Below are 18,413 nucleotides of genomic sequence, written 5' to 3' on the forward strand. Positions count from 1 at the left end.
GGGCAGCATCACCATCTTATAGGGAAAAACCTCACATCTCCTCGTAACCGAGATATTCCGCCTTCCTCCGCCATCCATCGTCCCCCTCTTCCTTCACGTCCCGCAGCGAACAACCGAAGCCATCATCACATCACGTTATTCCCCCCGATCCGGGCCAAGCTCGTTCGCTCGCCGTATCATCAGCCAACCAGTCCTCTCCGCGAGGCCGGACCCAGCAGAATGGCAGAGCAAGCAAAAACCTGCCCAGTGAAAGCTGCGTAAAAGGTGCCCGAGAAAGCTCTCGATCATGCCAAACCAACGCCAGAGTCGTCTGACCTCGTCGTCTCCAAGACGCAGCTTATAGGCGGCCGGCCAATGGGAGCGCGAGTCCTCTTGGGGAACCGTTCGACGCTTGGCGGCAAATGGCACGATTTTCGGATGAACTTGGGTTCGCTTGTTGGTCCCACTTTCCCAAACTCTTCAGCGGCTGTGGTGGCCTGATTTCGCCACGGCTCGCCGGCCGGCTGCCGGCTGTCGGGGCTTGGGAAAGGCGTTCGTTCGGCGCCGTCCGTTGGCGCCGTCCGTTCGGTGCCGCTGTCCAGCCTGGGGTTTCACGTGGTTGCGGAGGGTCCACGACCACTCGGGTCAGTGTTCCTGACCTCACCTCGAAGCATGGATATTTCTCGTTCCGGCCAAGTGAAGCGAAAACATTCGATGACACTGAAGATCTGGATCTGGCGTGGTTCCGTTCCGATCGATCGCCTGTTTCTTTTCTTGGGGCCGGATCCAAACTGCTGGGACCCGGCGGCCTGCCGGCGTAGCCCGACATGTTGGCGGCGATGACGCCATAGGCGGATATGGCTGCGGATTGGACCATCGCCCATTTGTTTCCCACGTGGTTGTCGGGGTGATTTGTGATCTTTTTCATGTATTTGTCTTGCATATTCAGGGGTTTAAACCTCTCAGTAGTGGATAGATGCTCCATACAGTAGCTAATAACTCTTTGTGACCGGTCTTCTCCGTCTACGATCCGACCAAGTTCGGGTCCAAGCAAGAGGCAAACCGGGTATCATAATTCTATTCATTTTTTCTCTTCCCAAGGACAATGCATTACCTATTACACCACCCCCTAGTTCCCCCCCCTTTTTTTTTTTCAATACTATTCCCGAACCACAGTCGTCCCCTCGGCCGGCTCGAGCAGCCTCCAGCTACACACAATGTTGCTCTTTTTGAACTGGGAGATGATGCGCTCGGCAATTGCCTCGAAGTTGCTGGTCGCAAGAGCAAGAATGGTTGGCCCGGCGCCCGACAGGCAGACGCCGAGAAGGCCGGGCTGTGACGACGGGGTCATGGACTCGACGATCTCGGTCAGCCCGGGAATCAGCGTCTGCCGGTACGGCTGGTGCAGCTTGTCTTGCATGGCCAGGTAGATGAGCTCGGGATCGGGCGGCGACATGCCCAGGGCGACGGGCAGGAGAGCGATTCTTTGGAGGTTGAAAGTCTGTAACCGCGGCTTAGCTTCTTGTCTCTCACTCACAATCCCTGGGAGAAAGCAAACATACCACATCGGGGCGGGGATACTGTGCCGGCAGCACCTCGCGCGCCTTGGCCGTGGGGACCTCGAACTCGGGGATGATGGCAACGGCCTTGATCTCGGGCGCCCAGGGGAACTTGATATGATGGCCAATGCCGTAGGGGGGCTCGGGCGGCCGCACGCCCGTGTCGATGCCGCCGGCCGGTGCGGGGAGCACCTCGCTCAACGGGATCTCGACGCGCGCCACGTCCTCGGGCGCCAGCGGCTTGAGGTAGGTGCCGACAAACCCCCCAAACAGCGCCGCACCAACGTTGTCCGGGTGACGCTCTGCATACGGTCAGCGATATATGTCTTTTTCTCACCCATCATGGGGAGACAGTGTTCGAAAGCCCGATGACGATGACGCCTCCTTACTTACCAATCATCAAACAAAAGTCAAACAACCTCTCCAGCGTCAGATGATGCAGACCGCCGCACTCCTTGCCCAGCATCACGCCGGCGACGACGGCAGCACCGGACGACCCCAGCCCCCTGCCCAGCGGGATGGGGTTCTTGATGTGCACGTGCGTCTCGCAGGGGAAGGTCCGCTGGTCGTGGCAGCGCAGCACGTAGAGGGCGACGCGGGTGAGGAGGTTAACCTCCGGGTTGAGGCTGATTTCGTCGGTGCCCTCGCCCTCACCCTCGTATGTGATGCGGCAGTTGAGCGGGTGCTCCGACGACGTCTTGCTGCGGTCGATGGTGACATGCAGCTCCAGGTACATGGACAGCGCCAGGCCGATGACGTCGAAGCCCGGGCCGATGTTGGCGCTGGAGCAGGGTGTCCTGATGACGAATTTCTCGACGGTTGGCGCCATGTTGATGGGGTAGTGACGGTCGTGATGGGCAAGGCGCTAGGTGATGAGCCTGACGGGAACTCAGGGGGGTAGGTATGGTGATTCACACAAGAGTCCGTCGTTGGGTTGAGTGACGTCTTCGTTTGGTGTTGTGTGGTGACAGACACACTGCAGTCGTAACAAGAGGCAGCCTAGTTGTTCCTCTCAATCAACTCTTGGGAGTTCGATTTATGATTCAAAAATCGTAAAGACGGCTCACGCAGAGAAATTACTTGTGCGTGGCCTGGCAACGATGACGAGGTTTGAGGATGAATAGGTACCTTTTTGGGCCGACTCAGAGAACCTGTGACCTGCAAATCTCAGTGAGCCACTGGGGATGGTTTTTTGCTTGGGGCCGGGCCCCGATTGCGGAGCGGGGCGATCCACAATCCACCGCTGGCTCAGAGGCCCGAACATCCATGTTGAACCCAAGGGCTTGGGCTGATAAGTTACGTCAATGTGAGGTGGTTTTGGAATTTTTCTGGAAAAACACCCGGGTCTCTTTTGATAGAGGCCCTCGTTGCAATCTTGATGCCAATTTAAGCCACAAAGGCTGAACACGCGAAGGAAAATTGGATATCCAACGCTGGTGGTAGAGCTGACTTTCTCTTTATGACCCTGATGTTTGGCATCGATTGCCGCCCAACATAGCGGTTCAACTATACTTTTGAAAAAAAAAAAATTAAAAAAAAAACTAACAGGCTCACGAGAGTGTCTACCGTACATACATAGGCACATACAACAACAACAAGAGACAAGACTCATGAATCTCACGCAATCTCATTCCCATCGCAATACAACATAAGAGTGTTGAAGCATCTTAGAGACCATCCACGCTTATTTCAGAGAGCAATCTTCCCCCGAACTCTCATCCTCATCCTCATCCATCGCTCTAGTCACGTAAATAACCCCTTGACCGTCCACACGAGAATGACACAACCACATAGCATTTCATCGCATATCATCAAATAACAACTCCTCATATTATCCCCAAACCTCCCAAAGCGCTCGCCTTCCCCAGCCCATGACCCTTTTCATCCCAAATACAACGTCATAATAACATCAAACAACACAAGTCAGAAGAGGTATCTTTGCTGCTTCTGCGTGAAACAAATCCCGCCGTCATCTCATCATCATCGAAATATCCCCAGCCAGCTCAAAATATCCAGTCAAACCATACCCTCGGCCCAGGCACCTGGCCAAGCCAGCAGCCGGTGCTCGCTCACCATCTTCATTCCTCCTACCTCTAATCCTCCCTTGAGTCCGCCGTCCTTTGGTCATGTCATGAGTGAAATTTCCGCGACTTGATGTAATCATTGCGCTCTTTTGTGCGAGTATTATATCACGCCCTTCAGAAAAGATCCATATCCTCCGACGCGTAGGTCCCAAACGTGTCTAAAAAAAGAGCAAAACACCGCCCCGTCAGTACAAACCAACACCAAGCATCAAAACACAAAAGGAAAAAAAAAATTGCAACTAACCCCTCTTCCTCTCACCCCCATCCATAGACAACGGGCTCGACCTTCCCAGGCCCGACGGTCCCGCGCTCTTGCCCGTCGGCGTCATCGGCCGGGGCCCGCTAGGCCTCCTGTTCACGCCGGCCTGAAGCGCGCCGCTGAGGTTCCTGTTCTCCAGCCTGGGGCTGCTGCTGCCATTGCCGCCTTCCCGGGCGTCGTGGTGGCTGACGTAGCTCGCCGACGGCACGCCCTGCGTCATGGTCCCGTAGCCGCTCTCAACGCTCTGGTGCGGCAGGGGGCTGCCGTGCTTCTTCTGCAGCTTGCTGACGCGCTTGTGTTGCGGTGGGGGCGTCATGTGCGACATTTGCTGCTGTTGCTGAGGGCCCGGGCTAGACGGGGCGTCAAGGGCCTCCTTGGGTGGGCGCGGAGGCGGGACGTCCGACGTGGCGTTGATGCTGAGGGGCGCCGGAGACGCCGACCAGGGTTGCTGGTATTGGGAATCGGCGCCGTAACCGTCCATGCTCGGGACGTACCGGTGCAGGCTGGAGACTGAGCCTTGCCAGTCAGTGGTTTGAGGGCTCAGGGGCTGATCGAACCCGAGGGCCTGGGACTCGAGAGCCGCCTTGAAGCGCTCGGTTTGGCCAGGACGAGGCTGCGGGTGCACCAAGTTCATTGAGTCGCGGTGCGCCCTGTACTTGGGATCCTCAGGCGTCATGCTCATGCTGACCCAGTTAGCGTCGGTCTGCAGGGGTCCCGGAGCGGCGATCTGGGCATACGGGTTCTCGCCCTGGTCCTGCTGGTAGCTCTGGGGCAGGTCCACCTCGGAGAAACCCGTGTGCAGCTTGTCGGTCTGGATGGGCTGCTGTGTCGAATACTGGTAGTTGTCTCCGTAGTGGTCCAGGGATCCCGAGCGAGAGGGGCCGGCGGTGAAGTTCTGTGTCTCGTCCTTGCTGGACTGCTTGCTGTGGCGGGAGTCGGCAACGCCGCTGGAGGCCGTGGTTTCGGACCAGCGCGAGATCTTGGGGATGCGGAACCAACTTGACCTGGACTTCTTCTTGCTCTCGCTGGTTCCAGGCGTGTTTTCGTTGCTCATCGGCTGGGACTGTCCAGCATTGGCAGTAGGGGTCTCCAGGGGCATCGGGTTCGGGGGCTGGCCGTGATGGCCAGGTGTCGTGGGGAACTGGGCATCGTTCCTCCGACCGTCGTAATCGTCTTCATTATCCTCGGGCACCGTGCTGATCCTGTTATGTCCAGAGGCCTTGCGCTCGTACATTGGCTTGGCCGACGCACCCCGGGATTGGATCGAGAGGTATCCAGACTGGGAGGGGTGGCTGGCTGTAGAAGTGCCAGCCATGCCTTCGGGCTCGTAGCCGTGATCAGCCTCATCCTGAACCGCAGGCTGAAGGTTGTCGTACGACGTGTTGGTGTTGGTAAACTGAGGACCAGGGGCTGTCTGGGCCTTGAGGACGTCGACCTCCGTCAGGAGCTGATTGAGCATGTCCTCGATCCTGCTCAGGTCGTTTGCTCCCTTGGCACTCAGGCCCTTGAGAGCGCGGCGGAAAAGGCTGCGCTTCTTTGCTGCAAGGTCGTCTCCATTGATGGTACCAGCCTGAGAACCGCCGTGAAGGGAGCGAGCAGTGCTGCCGGGGTAGGGGCGCGGACCGTTGATGGCGCGCTGCACCGACTTGTCCGTGTTCTCCTTGACCTCAGTAATGATGACATCCTCAGTGTCGGCAAGCAACCGCTTGATGTCCTCGAAGTTGTTGCGCATCTCGGTGGCAGCGCGGACGAGGGTCACCAGGATCTCAGTGTCGCGGGCGCTGCGCTGAGCATCACGAACCATCAGGTGCTGCATCAGGGCGATGATATCCTTGGACTCGATGTTCTCGATACCCGCACCGGTCGCCGCGTCGTACATCGGCGAGCCCATGCCCTGAGACATGCCGCTGAGGTGGCGGTTCTGCTGGGGAGTGCCGAAGAAGGGATCCTCAGGGGCAGCACCGGCAAACCCGTAATCCGGACCCTTGCCCTTGACGTTGAGATCGGGCGTCTTGTTGGGGCCTTGCGAGATGTAACCCTCATCGATCTTGTGGCCAAGCGGGCTGCGGGTGCCATAGAGACCACCGAAGGCAGCGGGGTCGAAGCCCTGGCCAGCGAGAAGGGAGGTGTTCGCGATGGGGCTCGTGCCCTCGTAGGGATTCGTGATGAGAGTGTCGCGCTTCTTGTCTTCTGGAGTGCGGTACCATTCATCCTGGTCCTGGTTCTCGGGCTTGGGAGTGGCCTGCAAGGAACGAGAGCCGTCGAGCGCCTGGTAGTCAACCTCACTCTCAGGGTTCTGGGGACGTTGCCGCGGGGTGGCGTCGCCTTCCCACTGCTTCTCATCGTCGCGGCCGGACTCCCCGTTCAGGAGAGAGGGGTTGGTGAGAACGTCAAAGTTATCGTCCCACGCGCCAATCTCGGGCAGCGGGTCGTTCGGATCGGGCATGCTGCTGAAGCCCATCTTGGGCTTATCCGCCTCGCTCGCCAGCGATTGCTGGCTGGCCGTGTCAATGCCAGGGCGCTTCCCATTCTGAGTGCGCTCCTTGAACGACATGCCCTGGTTCGCCCCAGGGGCTTGGTAGTTGATCTGGTCATCCGCGACGACCTGCTGGCCCTTGGCATTCTGTGCCCGGAGGACCGCAGCAGCGGCACCAACGGCCGCGCTGGTGATGGCCGCCTCCGAAATGGTCGGCGATTGCCGATACGTAGTAGTCTTAGGGACCTTGCGGCCGTACTCGTCAAGATCGTACTCAACGAATTCGCGCGACCGGTGGCTCCCGGTGTCCTCGGGCTCGTCGTGATGGCTGGCCATGGACCGCTTTGACGGCGTGCCCGGTCCGCGTGACCGCTCCTCCTCGAGGGTCGCCATCGACTCGCGAGCTGCATACTGGTTGCCCACGGCACTCGAAGAGTTTGTGAGGACAGAGCCATCGACCATGGACCCATCCACCAAGGACGCCACATTGGACTCGATGCCGGGTGGGTGGACGATATCGGGATTGAGGCCGACGGCGCGGACAGCCTGGCCTGACTGAATGGCTTCGAGCTCGCTGCCGGGCGGGCTGATGACGCTGGCCTGGTCGAGGACTGAGCTACGCACACTCCTGTCGTCACCAAGTTCCGACCTGCCGGCAGACGAAATCGAGTCGGTGGTGCGATGTGTGGCGCGGGACTCGCGGTTGTTCGGGAGCTCACTGGCCTCCGTGTAGCCCGAAACACTCGGGATCGGGCTGAGGCCCCGCCGCTCGGGCTGATACGGGACGTATCTGAGTGGAGGGGGGACGTCTTGAGTGCTGTAGTAGTCGTATGGATTTTGGGAATCATATTGACCATCGTCATCATAGTCATCGTCCACCTCTTCACCCCGCATGCGCCTAGCCATACGCGAGGGGACCTTCTTCCCGTTGTCATCAATGACATACTCGTCCCATTGTCCCGTCCTCTGTTCAGGTAGTTTCTTGAGATCTCCGTGCGAGACATTTTGGTGCAGGGTCCCAAGAGCGGCCAGTATGTTCTTTGTGGGTGTCGGAGTTGATGACCGCGATGGTCGTTCGTTCTCGCGATCTCGATTAGGGGTGTGTTCCTCACTGGCGGAGTGTGGCCGGTCGGTCTCGGCGGTCAAGATGGATGCCCTTGTCACATCGGAGGCGTTGATGTCACTCATCAGAGGCATGGGCACAGGAGGTCCGAGCTCAGAGTCCTCGTCGTAAGTGAGGTCGGAACCGACGCCGCGACTCCGCATCTCGAGCCTGCGGCGTCGGCGGGCTCGTTGCTTGTCGTCGGACGGCGACAGAAGCAGATTATTTGCAGCAACGGCGGCAGCAACGCCCATGGCCGCACCGCCAGCGGCCGCCTTGAGACGGTCTGCACTGCGTGCCGGTGTATCGTCAGAGTCCTGGTCATCAACCGAGTCATGGCTAATCGCGCTGCTGTCGTCAAAGTCGTTGCGAGCTTCTCGGTCACGGCTTTCTTTGCTCCTCATGCTGTCACGGGGGTTCACAGGCCGCTTGTCGGCTTTCCTGTCGCTCGAGTACTCATCCTTGGATACCGTGGTCGAGCTGGACGTTATTGAGTCGCGACGGCCCCTCTTGCTCTGTTCCCTCTTCAAGGCGTTCAGCTCCGGAAGGATCAGACGGCGGATGGCGTCCTCGACGGTCTCAAGCAGCTTCGGGTTGTTGATGGACGAAGCCTTGGATACGCCTGACCGAACCGAATGCTGATCCATGGACCGGTGACTCGGAGCCAACGCGGACGAAACCACACTAGAGTCCGCCGCGGAGACGAGAGAGTCGGTGTGGCCCTTGGATCGCCGACGTGGTGACCTCGCCCGCTCGGCATACTTGTCGTCCCTGGCCACGCTGCTCGTCCGGCTTTTGGACGATCGGTGCTTACGATCCTTATCCCGGTCTCTGGTCTTGGAGACAACTGAATCGCGCTCACGGGCATCACGGCTCTTGCTTCGGACTTTGTCGGTGGTGGACCCGGCACCGTAGTCGCGGGATGCCGAACTGCTCTTGAAATCGGAATTACCAAACGACGTGTGCCCCGACCCGTCGAGGAAACTGTTAGTTGGGATAGCCGAGATCTCGCTCATCGTTTGGTTGCTGACTTTGCTATCGGTGGCAGGGATTAGAGGGCTTGCTGGACGGCGGCGTCGGGCATTCCCACCCCGTTCAATCTCAACTTCCACCGGGTTGCGACTGACGGTGCTCTCCTCGGTGGCCGAGGCGTATGAGCTGGCGTCCATATCGTCAAGGTCCTCCTCCCGAACCCGGGATGAGGAACGCCGGTTGGGGCTGGACTTCCTCGATTTGGAATGGGTAATCTTGATGCGGTCTCGATCCGAGCTGCTCTTGGACCGGTGCCTGCTGCCCGGCGTGACGCGGACACGCACGCTCGGTTTCCGGTAATCAGTACCGGTTGCGTTGCTCACCCTTCCTCCTTCAAAGTACTCGATGAGTAGGGACGTCCGTGACGCGTTGGATCGATGGCCTGTTTTAATGGTGACGGGAGTGCCGTCGTCGGGAAGAGAGTATGAGGACTTTTCGTCGCCGGTCTTGGACACCTCGCTGGTGGCATCGCTTGGGTCGCCGGTCGTCACTGTCGAATTTGTGTCGGTGGGAGCGGGCAGTGGCGGCGGGGCTGGCCGCCTTTTGGACTCGACGACCATGGAGGATGGGGCTTTGGGAACCGATGGAGAACGATCGGCTCGTTAGGTATCAGCGGCCCTTCGTGGCCCGCCACCCAATGACTTCCCTCCACGGAGTCCAGGGGACAGGTGGTGCAAAGGAAAGCGGAGTAGAAACCCAAGGCCCAGGTAATAAAAGGCGCAGAAAGAATCGCAACCGTGTATCCGGGTCAGGTCGAGTCTTCTAAATGGCTCTCATGAAGAAAGCTTCTGATGAGGACAATCTGTCGGGCGACGTGGGGTGTGTGAGCAAGTACTCTGGCACCAGAGCTTCGCTTCGGTTGGGCCTTGATGAGGATGTCACACAGATTTCGGGTAATCGGAAAGGGAATATGGAAGAAAGGAACGAAACAAGAAAAGAGATGAGCCAGCAGGGCAGGCCACCTTGCTGGAAGAAGTGGAAAACGTGTGAGGCAAACAGGATTACGGAGTAAGAAACCCGCAGCAAACGGGTATGCCGACACAAAATGGTGGGTTCTGGAGGAGAAGGGAGGATGGGATTGAGGGGGTCGGGTTGGCAGAAAAGCGGGAGGCGGCGCAGGACAGACGGCGCACGCAGGAGAAGGCCGGGGCCTTCGTTGTGTTGAAGCGGCAACCAAAAGGCCGCCGGGGGGCCAAACAGCGGGGCACGTCGCAACTTACCACGGGAGATCCAATCACTGGGTTGGCCGATAGCCTGGCTTGGCTCGCTGCAGCTACCAGCAGCTAACTGAGGTGACGGAGGCCTTGCTTCTGTTGGTGATGACTCGGGAGCAATGGGCGAGAAGGTTGTGCCACGCCAGAATGCTTCAAAGAAGACAAAACGTTCCGATCTGCGGGAAGCCCAGGAGCGTGGTGTACTTGCACAAGCCTGTGGTGCTTTCCTCGCGTTCGGCGATGTGCAGCAAAGTTTGTATTCCTTCTTCCATGCAGCGACCGACGGTCGGTCCTCCGTTTTGCGTGTTTCCCAGAATCCACACAGCCCGCTGCCGACCCGGAGGCCGATAGAGCCTATGGGAACGTGTGTTGTGGCTGGCGAGTGACCCGACCACTTGATGTGCTGGCGGTGCTTGGGCGAGCCGGCCAATTGCACACCGTGACTAGGGTTTCGGGTGCAGCAACGTGCAGCAGCGTGGGAATCGACGGGGGAGATGAAGCAAGGCTCACGGGATCGGCAATGCGGTTCAAGAAGCTTTTCTCTGCATGCGAAAGGTCGTGGAACGAGGAAGAGGCTATGTTGCTCAAGAAATGAAACGAGCCTTGCAGAGAACGTCGGGAAGAAAGAGCTCGTGGGTGTGTTCCGCAGAGCGGGAAGATGAGACCACCAGACAGACCTTGGATTTCGGTGCCTCTTGAGAAGCCGAGAACTTCGCAATCTCTGTCTGGTTCTGAGGGTGCGATAATCCGGGAGGCTGGGTTCGAGACGGTGGGCGGTTTGTTGTCTTTCAGCCTGGATATTCCCCGCCAAGAAGCAAGGCCAGAGCGGGAACTGCCAGGCGGGATCGCTGAAGAGATGAACCAGGGAGGCCAGGTTGGGAAAACCCAACCTCGGGATCTCTCCACTCAGCGGGGAGAAGGCTGACGCGGCTCCACTTGCCGATCACTCGGGAAACCGCCCGACGACCTTGCTTTCCTCGAAAAGGCTCAACTCAGTGCCACTGTCACCCAATAATACGCCCAGCTGCCAATAAACAAAAGTCCATCAATATGGTACAGGATCAGCAAGCAGATGTCGTACTGATTTTCCTTTGTCAGGCCCCTTCAAGGAAATCCTGATCCCTGGTTTGTCTGTCAAAGCTTGGGAAGACTGGGCTGTCTGCATGGAAAGGACCTGGTCGCAGCTGGCAGGGGCCAGGGCGTCTGAGATCGAGCTGTTACGGAGTACAGACGGAGTACACAAGTTTCCATGTCGGTCACTCAAGCCTTGGGGCCTAATATTCTTCTCTACTTATCAGCTAATCCCTAGGTCCCTTGAATACCAGGTAATAATCATGCTGATGTGCTACATATTCTATATCGCTCACTCTCTTGCTCGATGAAAACAATAACAACAGCCTATATATACTCCGCACTTCCCCTGTCCCTCCAGAATGCTACCCACACCCCCAGACACCGCAGCCCCTACTTCCTGGTCTTCGAGGTGATAAACTCAACCTCCGCACTGCTCAGGATGTCCCGAACGACAGGATTCTCTAGGTAATGCACGGGGAACCCCCCTCCGAGCAGGATCTTGAGCATCTCAGCCCTGGCATGCAGCGACCACGTGTTGATATGCAGGAACTGGTTGTAGATGCGGATCCTTTCCCGGTACCCAAACTCCTGGAACTCGGCATCCTCATCGAAGGTCTTGGACCCACCGGTGTGCGGGTTCGGCCCCGACCGGCCCGCGGTCGAGTATCCAGGGCCCTTGCCGCGCTCGAGCGACGTGACAATGCTGGAAAAGTTGGCCCGTAGTTGCCGGCGACCCTTCTTGGACACGCCCTTGGACGAGTCGCGCACGATCTCGCTCATTCGAGTCACGATCCGATGCTGATTGTATTGCATGCCGAAGCTCTCGCCCGTCTCCTCCTCGTACTCGCGAGCCGATTCGAACAGAAGAGCAATGCCGACCCCGGCGCTGGTCTGAACTTCCGGGTCCGAGCTGTCAAGCTGGTCCATGAAGGCTTCGATCGCTGACTCGCTGTGGTCCGTCAGGTCGTCGAGGTGGCTGGCGACGAAAGCCCACGCCTGCAGCGCTGCCGTGACGACAGACCCGCTGTCCGCCGCGTTGACCGACTCGCCGTCACTTTCAATGATGGACAGCAAGAAATCCAACGTTTCATCTGCCGCCGTTGCGGACCCTCCTCCGTATGTGACGGCAATCGCCAATGCGTAGATGGCCTCAACCTTGACTTGCTCCTCGTCGGCATCCTCGCAAGCTGCTTTGAGAACAGGCAGGGCTTGATCAAAGATGGTATCTGAGGAACAGGTTAGGATGGTTAGGGTGAAGGCCTTGAGCGCCCGAAGCTTTTCTTCGTCGCTGCTACCGGTTCGAATGAGGCGCAGGAAGACGGGCATAAGTTCCGAGACCGAGCGATCGAGCTGGCGCTGGGCAAAGTGGTGCTTCAGGAGGTGGTTGTAGGCTCCCAGTGTGGCTTCCCGTCCTTGCACGCTGCTCCGCTTGCGGTCCTGGAGTTCGGCGACGCGGTCCTGTAGCCGCTCAACCCAGGCGCTTCCTCCTCCGTCGTCGTCGCCCCCCTCGACCGAGTTTGTGCTCATCGTCATGACGTCATCGTTATCCGAGTCGGTCGCATACTCGTCTTCCGAACCGTAACGGCTACCCGGCCGCGAGCTGGGCCGCGAGTTGGGCCGGGAGCCGGCGCGCGATGCAGCGCGGGAGGGGGCAGGCGATCCATTAGGAGAATGCGTTTTTGACGAAAGGCCAGACTCGGGCTTTGATCGCGCTTTTCGAGAAACCGTCTTGCCTCCTGCGAGGGCTCTTCTTCGAAGGTCGGACATCTTTGGTGGGCGTCCTTTTCAGGCTTTATCGAGCTTTCTTCTCGGTTTTTGCTGCTGTTTCTGTGAAATTGATGTTGGCGCTTCCTGCTGAGAATGCGTCGAGAGCAGATGTTTGTGCGTCAAGTGGGTTGCGTCGCAAAGTGGGGGGACTTCGCCAGCAAGGGATCTATCAAGTAATACTGATGGTGGAAACTTTGCGCTCTGTCAATGCTCGGACGTCGCGGAATTTTGAACCGAGAAAATTGTGTGTGGGCGACAAATCCATGAGTGGCACAAATGGCTGGAAGTGATCGTATGCTGTCGTCACCAGATGTGTGACTTTGAAGTCAAGACAGCTTTCGGTCCGTCACAAATAGGTGCAAATCAAGCGCGGCACTGAATGCAGAGTCAGACAGCAAGACGGCCATTGAGGTTGAGAATAATGGCAGGATCGTTGCTTTTTATGTGTTCGGCAGTGTTCGCTGTAAATTATGAATTGCCGTTCACCTCTCCGAACGGGCATGAACTGAGATCACCCGCTGTCCGGGTGGACCAGGATGAGACCCATCGATGACGCATGATCCATCCAATGTCCACGGGTGGCACGCCACTTCGCGCTGATGGAGGGCACGCATGTGCTGCCTCCGAGGCTGCTGTCGGGTGGCTTGTTTGAGCTCCCACCCGGAGGCAAAGGGCCGAAGCAATCAATTCCAGGTTCCAGGTTGTCTGATCGCTTTTTCATGCAGACAGCCCTGCCGAGAGCTGGGTTTGGAAGCTCCCTGAACGAACCATGGGCTTCTTTCGCTGACACCCAAGTCAGCGATGTAGGTATGTACAATGCCTACGCTATGCTTCTTTGTTCCCTTTCCAGGAACCGTGCTATGAGTTCTCCTGTATCTTTTGTTTGCGGCTCCAAAGCCCATCAAGAGACAGGATTACATGGATTGGCGTTATCTTCTCCACTGAGGTGGTGTGGACTTGGCATTCGCTTCTCGCGACTCCATCGCGGGGTTGCCCGTTTGTCTTAAGTGGTTGCATATCGCGCTTAGCCTGAAATAGCAACGTCACTTCCACCTCGGGAGCTGACGTAGTTAAAGCTCAACGCCGAGTACATCACCAAGAGTTGATCACAATGCAAGTGGCCTGGCCTTCACAGAGGGAGAAAATCTCCAAAGACTTGGGTCACTTCTCATCATCTTCTATCTCCTGTAAGAAGACTTCCAGCGATAGCTTCTGTTGGTGGGATCCAAACACCATCCAAACACTGTTCCACGTTGTGCCGTCACGACCCCACCAAGGCCCCACCAAGACGACTGCCCCGTGGGCCAAGATCCGCATTCCGTTGGCAGGGTCGAGTTGAATACCGTGCTTGACATGGCAGCTCCAAAAGCTGAAGGCTGAAAGAAAATATGTGTGTTGATTTGTGTCTGGCGGAATCCTAATCTTGACGGAGGATTTGGTCTTGTGTGCGACCTGTGAGCTCTTGCGAGTGTTCCGGGAGTTTGTCTATCCATTCGATCCAGCCCCGCCTCCAGACGACCCGATATGGGCAACAGGATCAGTCCCATGACCTCATCGTCCTGGGCACTTACTAGCTTAGCATCCCCCACCTATCCCAAAGCATCTCGAACGCATGCTTGTGTTGCCATTTCCAGAAAACAAATACCCCCAAGGAACACTGGAACAAACCAACGTTTTCAACTGCATCATCAACGGTTGGAGCTTCTTAAGTAATTAAGCAAGTGAAACCCAGTTCGGGTGTCCTTGAAGCTTGCCGGCTGAGAACCCTGAGGCCCGGAGGTTTCTTTGGAGCTGCCGGACTGTCCGCACCCCTCAACCGAAGAAGCCGCCTCGATAAGGCAGAAAGCTGCCTGTTGCCTCGAACCCCGCCTTCCGAAACAGCTCCTCTGCCTGACTGAGCCAATAGTGCCTGCTTTGTTAGAGGCACCTGCCTCGTACTGACTCGGCCTTCCGAATCACGACTGTCTTCAACCTCTTCTCTTTTTCAACTCCATCTCGATTTCTTTTCGGTACAACCCTTGAAACCGACTCTCCTTTTACCACCTTTTGTTGACGAAAATCCATGACCGAATCCTCTTTTGACTGGGTCGTGGTTTGAGAGCCTGCTCTGGCTGGAGAAGGCCCGCCCAGCTCCCTGCTCTCGTCATTCCCCTTCTCGAGCCATATCACCACCACATCTTGGAACGCCACAACCTCCCCCCGAGCCTATTTGCGCAATTCGACCAAGAACAACAGAAACGACAGGATACTGTAAAACTTCCACCGCCGGTGGATTTCATGTGTCTCACGATGCCGGTCGGCTCAGAACCCACCAAGTCGGGTAAGTCCTCGTATCAAAGCCGATTCCGAGATCTGCTGGATACTGACCTGGCCCTTCTCTTGCGTCCAGTGCTGCTTAGTCTCACCGCAGTGACGCCGCTCGTCCATGGCGTCGACTTCCCCGAGCGCTGCATCATCCTGACTCCGGATTCCGACTCCATCATCATCGGACGGGCCTCGAAAGTTTCTACGAAGGGATATGTCGCAGGCGAAGACAATGGGTGGTTCGATAACCCCGTCATGTCTCGGATGCACGCAAAAATCCGTGCCGACTTCGATACCATGGTCAGTCTTTGCTTCTCCTCCTCCCTCTTAGGACGGCCCTCGCTAACTTCCATCCAGAAAGTCGAGATTGCCGACCTTCGCTCGCTCCATGGAACTTTCCTGAACGGTGGAGAGAGGCTACCCGTTGAAGAGAGTCGCGAGCTGAAAGACGGCGATATCCTCAAGTTCGGTGCTACGATTTGGCAAGGCACCACGCAGTTTGTTCCCACCACGGTTCGAGTCGGCGTTCATTTCTTGGACTGGTAAGATTGTCCCACGTCATCCTATCTGAGCACCCGTTAACGTCATCACTCTAGCGACGCACCCCGCTCGTTCCAAGTGCCCGACGAATCGGACGAGGAAGTTGAAGACGACGGACGGGAGGCCGATTCGACAATGAAGGCTACATACGGTCACCAGCCAGAAACTTCGTCGCAGACAATGCCGCCTTCCAACCTCGAAATCATCGACCTCACCGACACTGCGCCCCGCCCAGAGATGCCAAACGTCATTGATTTGTCCTCTCCTTGCGGCTCTCCAACTGGTACTGGGTTTAATATTACACAGGACAACAGCAACGAAGCCGATGAGAGGCCGCTTGCCTCCGAGCCTCCCGTGGCAACGACTTCGGTTGGTGAAGCAACCAGCACTGTTGAGAACGCCCTTCCCACCTCTTCCAACGATGCTCGCTTCGGCAATGTGCATCTGACTTGGTCAGACCTCGACGAAGAATCATATGATGGGGAGTACCAGTACTCTGAGGAAAGCAGCAGCTCCGCTGCTGAGGAAAGCTATTCCGAGCAGGTGGATGATGAAAGCATCCCTCCTTATTCGGATGCAGAGAGCGATGAGCATTATTCGGACGAGGAGAGTGAGCTTCATTCCCCGGATGAGACCGGTCGCCACGAATATGGCGTCGATGACGAATTGATGAGCAACGCCAGCAGTTATTGCAGCCCTCCCCCTCCATTCAGCGACCCATGGAGCAGCGAAAGCGAAGAACTCGGTGATGAGCATCGGGGCGCAAACTCTGACCGGGTCTCCCAACAGCCTTGGGATCAAGCCTTTCCTGAGATCGTACCGCTGATCCAGTCGCTCTCTGGTCCTCCTGTGGCTTCGGCGCCGCCCGAAATAACTACGCGAAACGCAAACAGCTGCAGCATCGAACTGCTGCTCAACAAAGACCAGCCGTCCACCCCGGCAACTGCTGATCTCGCTGTCTCCAGCTCCCAAGTTAGCACGTCCAGTCCTAGCTCGGCGGCGGCCAACATCACCCCGGCGTTATCAGGGGCGGTCACCCTTGGAGCGCTCACTGGAAAGATGGAATACTTTATTGCTCGAGAGGAAAACAAGTACTCCATGAGTGCCCACAAGGACTTTACCCAGCGAGCGGCTTCAGCGGTGCACAGTCTGTGCAACGTGGACAAGGATGTAAAGGAGTCGGAGCCACAAGCGAAGAACGACACTGAGCTTCCTGAGACTCATGCAAGCCCGGGTTCATTCGCCGAGGCGATGGCTGCGTATTGTCGCCATCAAGGCAACCCTCCCCGTGATGCTCTCATGGATTCGCCGGAGAGCTGGTACGACGAAGCGGAAGCTCCTTCCGAGGCTCCCTCTCTGGTTCCCGCTGAGGCTCCCAAGGCCTCACCTTCAGACCAGTCCACCATGAAGCGTAAAGCTGAGGATATCTCCGACGTGACCCCGGAGGAGGAGGACCAGTGGACCTCGAAGGTGGCTCCTGTTCTCTCTCCTGCTCCGAGCGTTGACGGGGAGCAAAAGACCGAACCTGGCGACAAGCACGAGAGTGCTGTTACCCAAGAGTCGATGGAGGTCGCTAAGGAGGAACAAACCGCTCCGGTGGTCACGCCTCCTACTCCTCCTGCCGAGAGGCCGGCGAAGAAGGCCCGCATGATGCGTGTTGCCGAACGCCTGGGATATGCTGCCCTCGGCGGTGTCACGGCTGGTGCGGCCATCTTTGGTGCGCTTGTCTACACGGCTCCTACATTCACTTGAGGATGGGGACCTCAGCAGAGGATTGATTGTTTTCATGACTTGCCATGACTTGTTTTTGTTGAGCTCTTTATGGCTTGCGGAGGGATTTGGGGACGAGGTATACGCCGGGCGTTTTGGCGGGTTAATGGTTCGGATTCACTTTGCAGTACTTTCTCTGGGAGGAATATGGTATGGGAATGGGTATGGGCATGGGATGGGTATGATATGGAAGGATGGGAATAAGCAGCTGCGGGGGCAAATGACTCGCTGAGTTTCCTATATCAGCTGTGTAAGGCCTAGATATTGAGCTATTACTGAATGCGTTGGCTTTTTATACACGACTCGCCCACCTAGGTCGGTTTTGTCTTTGGAGAAATGAAATTGTCCTCCCCACTTTCTCCATAGACTAGGTGTGACGACCCTTAATCTGACTTTCCAGTCTTCTGAAATTGAACAAGATCCAGAGTTGCCGCCATATCTCACTGGGTGTCGATGTATGTAAGCAAACCTAACCCATACATCATGAAATCCAGCCCAAGGCAAGCTCCCGAGAACAGAATCGGCGTTCTCAACCTCCGGTTAACCACCATTCAGGTATCTTCAACGCCTTCTTTCCCAGGGGAAGGCGCTTGGGAGGTCTATTCTCGCTCAAACAACAAAGGATCCACACCGGTCAGAAGCCAGGAAAGTTGAACGGGTCAAGGAAATAGCTCACATGCAGAGTCTTTTCCACTCTACGGATCGAGTACGAGAGCGGTTGGATCCTGTTTGGAGTGTGATTGACTCAACCAGTTATGTTATGTTGTCTTTAATCTGAGACAAAGTGAACTTTTGCTTTTTCCTGAACTCGCCCCCTTTGTTTCGTGGACGAGAGACTTAGGACTCGCAGACCAAGAAGCAATCTGCCTTTTCGTTTATGAGCTTGCAGGCTTTTTTGAACGTTTCGAGTTACCTGGCAAGCGTATTGTCTGAATCTCTCCTCGTTCTGAGCCTGGAACCCCTTCCTTTATTTCGTGTCTTGAAGGCGGGTGTTCCACCAACGAGTCAGGTTATGATCAATGTCCTTCCTGTTAGTTGGCGAAAGAAGAATACTTCTCCGAATCCTTTCCTTTCGATCCTGTGCATAGAAATGACCAGCATAAGTAAGACACACAGATAGCTGACAGACGCTAGTAGGGTGGCTTATCCAGGTTACACAACATATGATGAGTTGGCTAGCACAAGATAGAAGGAGGACGAGGGATAGGAGACTTGAGTCCTGCTCTCATCTGACAGACTCATTCACCCTTTCG

The 18,413-nt window shown here is 56.8% G+C and overlaps 8 protein-coding genes across 8 annotated transcripts; 5 read left to right on the forward strand and 3 right to left on the reverse strand.

The window, feature by feature from the left end:
• Positions 1 to 1,138: 1,138 nt before the first annotated feature.
• VTJ04DRAFT_8130 (uncharacterized protein) lies at positions 1,139 to 2,367 on the reverse strand (the record flags this gene model as incomplete). The annotated part of the gene is made up of 3 exons (XM_069366534.1): positions 1,139 to 1,480; positions 1,542 to 1,840; positions 1,932 to 2,367. 3 exons carry the CDS (start codon positions 2,365 to 2,367, stop codon positions 1,139 to 1,141), a joined length of 1,077 nt encoding a protein of 358 aa, XP_069217458.1.
• A 43-nt stretch (positions 2,368 to 2,410) lies between these two features.
• Positions 2,411 to 3,693, forward strand: VTJ04DRAFT_8131 (uncharacterized protein; the record flags this gene model as incomplete). Its single annotated transcript, XM_069366535.1, has 3 exons — positions 2,411 to 2,463; positions 2,521 to 2,620; positions 3,391 to 3,693. The coding sequence occupies 3 exons, from the start codon at positions 2,411 to 2,413 to the stop codon at positions 3,691 to 3,693; spliced, it is 456 nt and encodes a 151-aa protein (XP_069217459.1).
• A 168-nt stretch (positions 3,694 to 3,861) lies between these two features.
• Positions 3,862 to 9,051, reverse strand: VTJ04DRAFT_8132 (uncharacterized protein; the record flags this gene model as incomplete). The annotated part of the gene is made up of 1 exon (XM_069366536.1): positions 3,862 to 9,051. The coding sequence occupies one exon, from the start codon at positions 9,049 to 9,051 to the stop codon at positions 3,862 to 3,864; it is 5,190 nt and encodes a 1,729-aa protein (XP_069217460.1).
• A 77-nt stretch (positions 9,052 to 9,128) lies between these two features.
• Positions 9,129 to 9,503, forward strand: VTJ04DRAFT_8133 (uncharacterized protein; the record flags this gene model as incomplete). Its single annotated transcript, XM_069366537.1, has 2 exons — positions 9,129 to 9,198; positions 9,277 to 9,503. 2 exons carry the CDS (start codon positions 9,129 to 9,131, stop codon positions 9,501 to 9,503), a joined length of 297 nt encoding a protein of 98 aa, XP_069217461.1.
• Positions 9,504 to 11,169: 1,666 nt separating this feature from the next.
• Positions 11,170 to 12,546, reverse strand: VTJ04DRAFT_8134 (uncharacterized protein; the record flags this gene model as incomplete). The annotated part of the gene is made up of 1 exon (XM_069366538.1): positions 11,170 to 12,546. The coding sequence occupies one exon, from the start codon at positions 12,544 to 12,546 to the stop codon at positions 11,170 to 11,172; it is 1,377 nt and encodes a 458-aa protein (XP_069217462.1).
• Positions 12,547 to 12,617: 71 nt separating this feature from the next.
• VTJ04DRAFT_8135 (uncharacterized protein) lies at positions 12,618 to 12,836 on the forward strand (the record flags this gene model as incomplete). Its single annotated transcript, XM_069366539.1, has 1 exon — positions 12,618 to 12,836. The coding sequence occupies one exon, from the start codon at positions 12,618 to 12,620 to the stop codon at positions 12,834 to 12,836; it is 219 nt and encodes a 72-aa protein (XP_069217463.1).
• Positions 12,837 to 14,835: 1,999 nt separating this feature from the next.
• Positions 14,836 to 17,142, forward strand: VTJ04DRAFT_8136 (uncharacterized protein; the record flags this gene model as incomplete). The annotated part of the gene is made up of 4 exons (XM_069366540.1): positions 14,836 to 14,866; positions 14,936 to 15,150; positions 15,208 to 15,392; positions 15,447 to 17,142. The coding sequence occupies 4 exons, from the start codon at positions 14,836 to 14,838 to the stop codon at positions 17,140 to 17,142; spliced, it is 2,127 nt and encodes a 708-aa protein (XP_069217464.1).
• Positions 17,143 to 17,176: 34 nt separating this feature from the next.
• On the forward strand, positions 17,177 to 17,392 carry VTJ04DRAFT_8137 (uncharacterized protein; the record flags this gene model as incomplete). Its single annotated transcript, XM_069366541.1, has 1 exon — positions 17,177 to 17,392. The coding sequence occupies one exon, from the start codon at positions 17,177 to 17,179 to the stop codon at positions 17,390 to 17,392; it is 216 nt and encodes a 71-aa protein (XP_069217465.1).
• Between the last annotated feature and the right edge of the window lie 1,021 nt (positions 17,393 to 18,413).

This window comes from Mycothermus thermophilus, assembly GCF_041956435.1.
Source record: "Mycothermus thermophilus strain CBS 625.91 unplaced genomic scaffold VTJ04scaffold_5, whole genome shotgun sequence".
Classification (NCBI taxonomy): Eukaryota; Fungi; Ascomycota; class Sordariomycetes; order Sordariales; family Chaetomiaceae; genus Mycothermus; species Mycothermus thermophilus.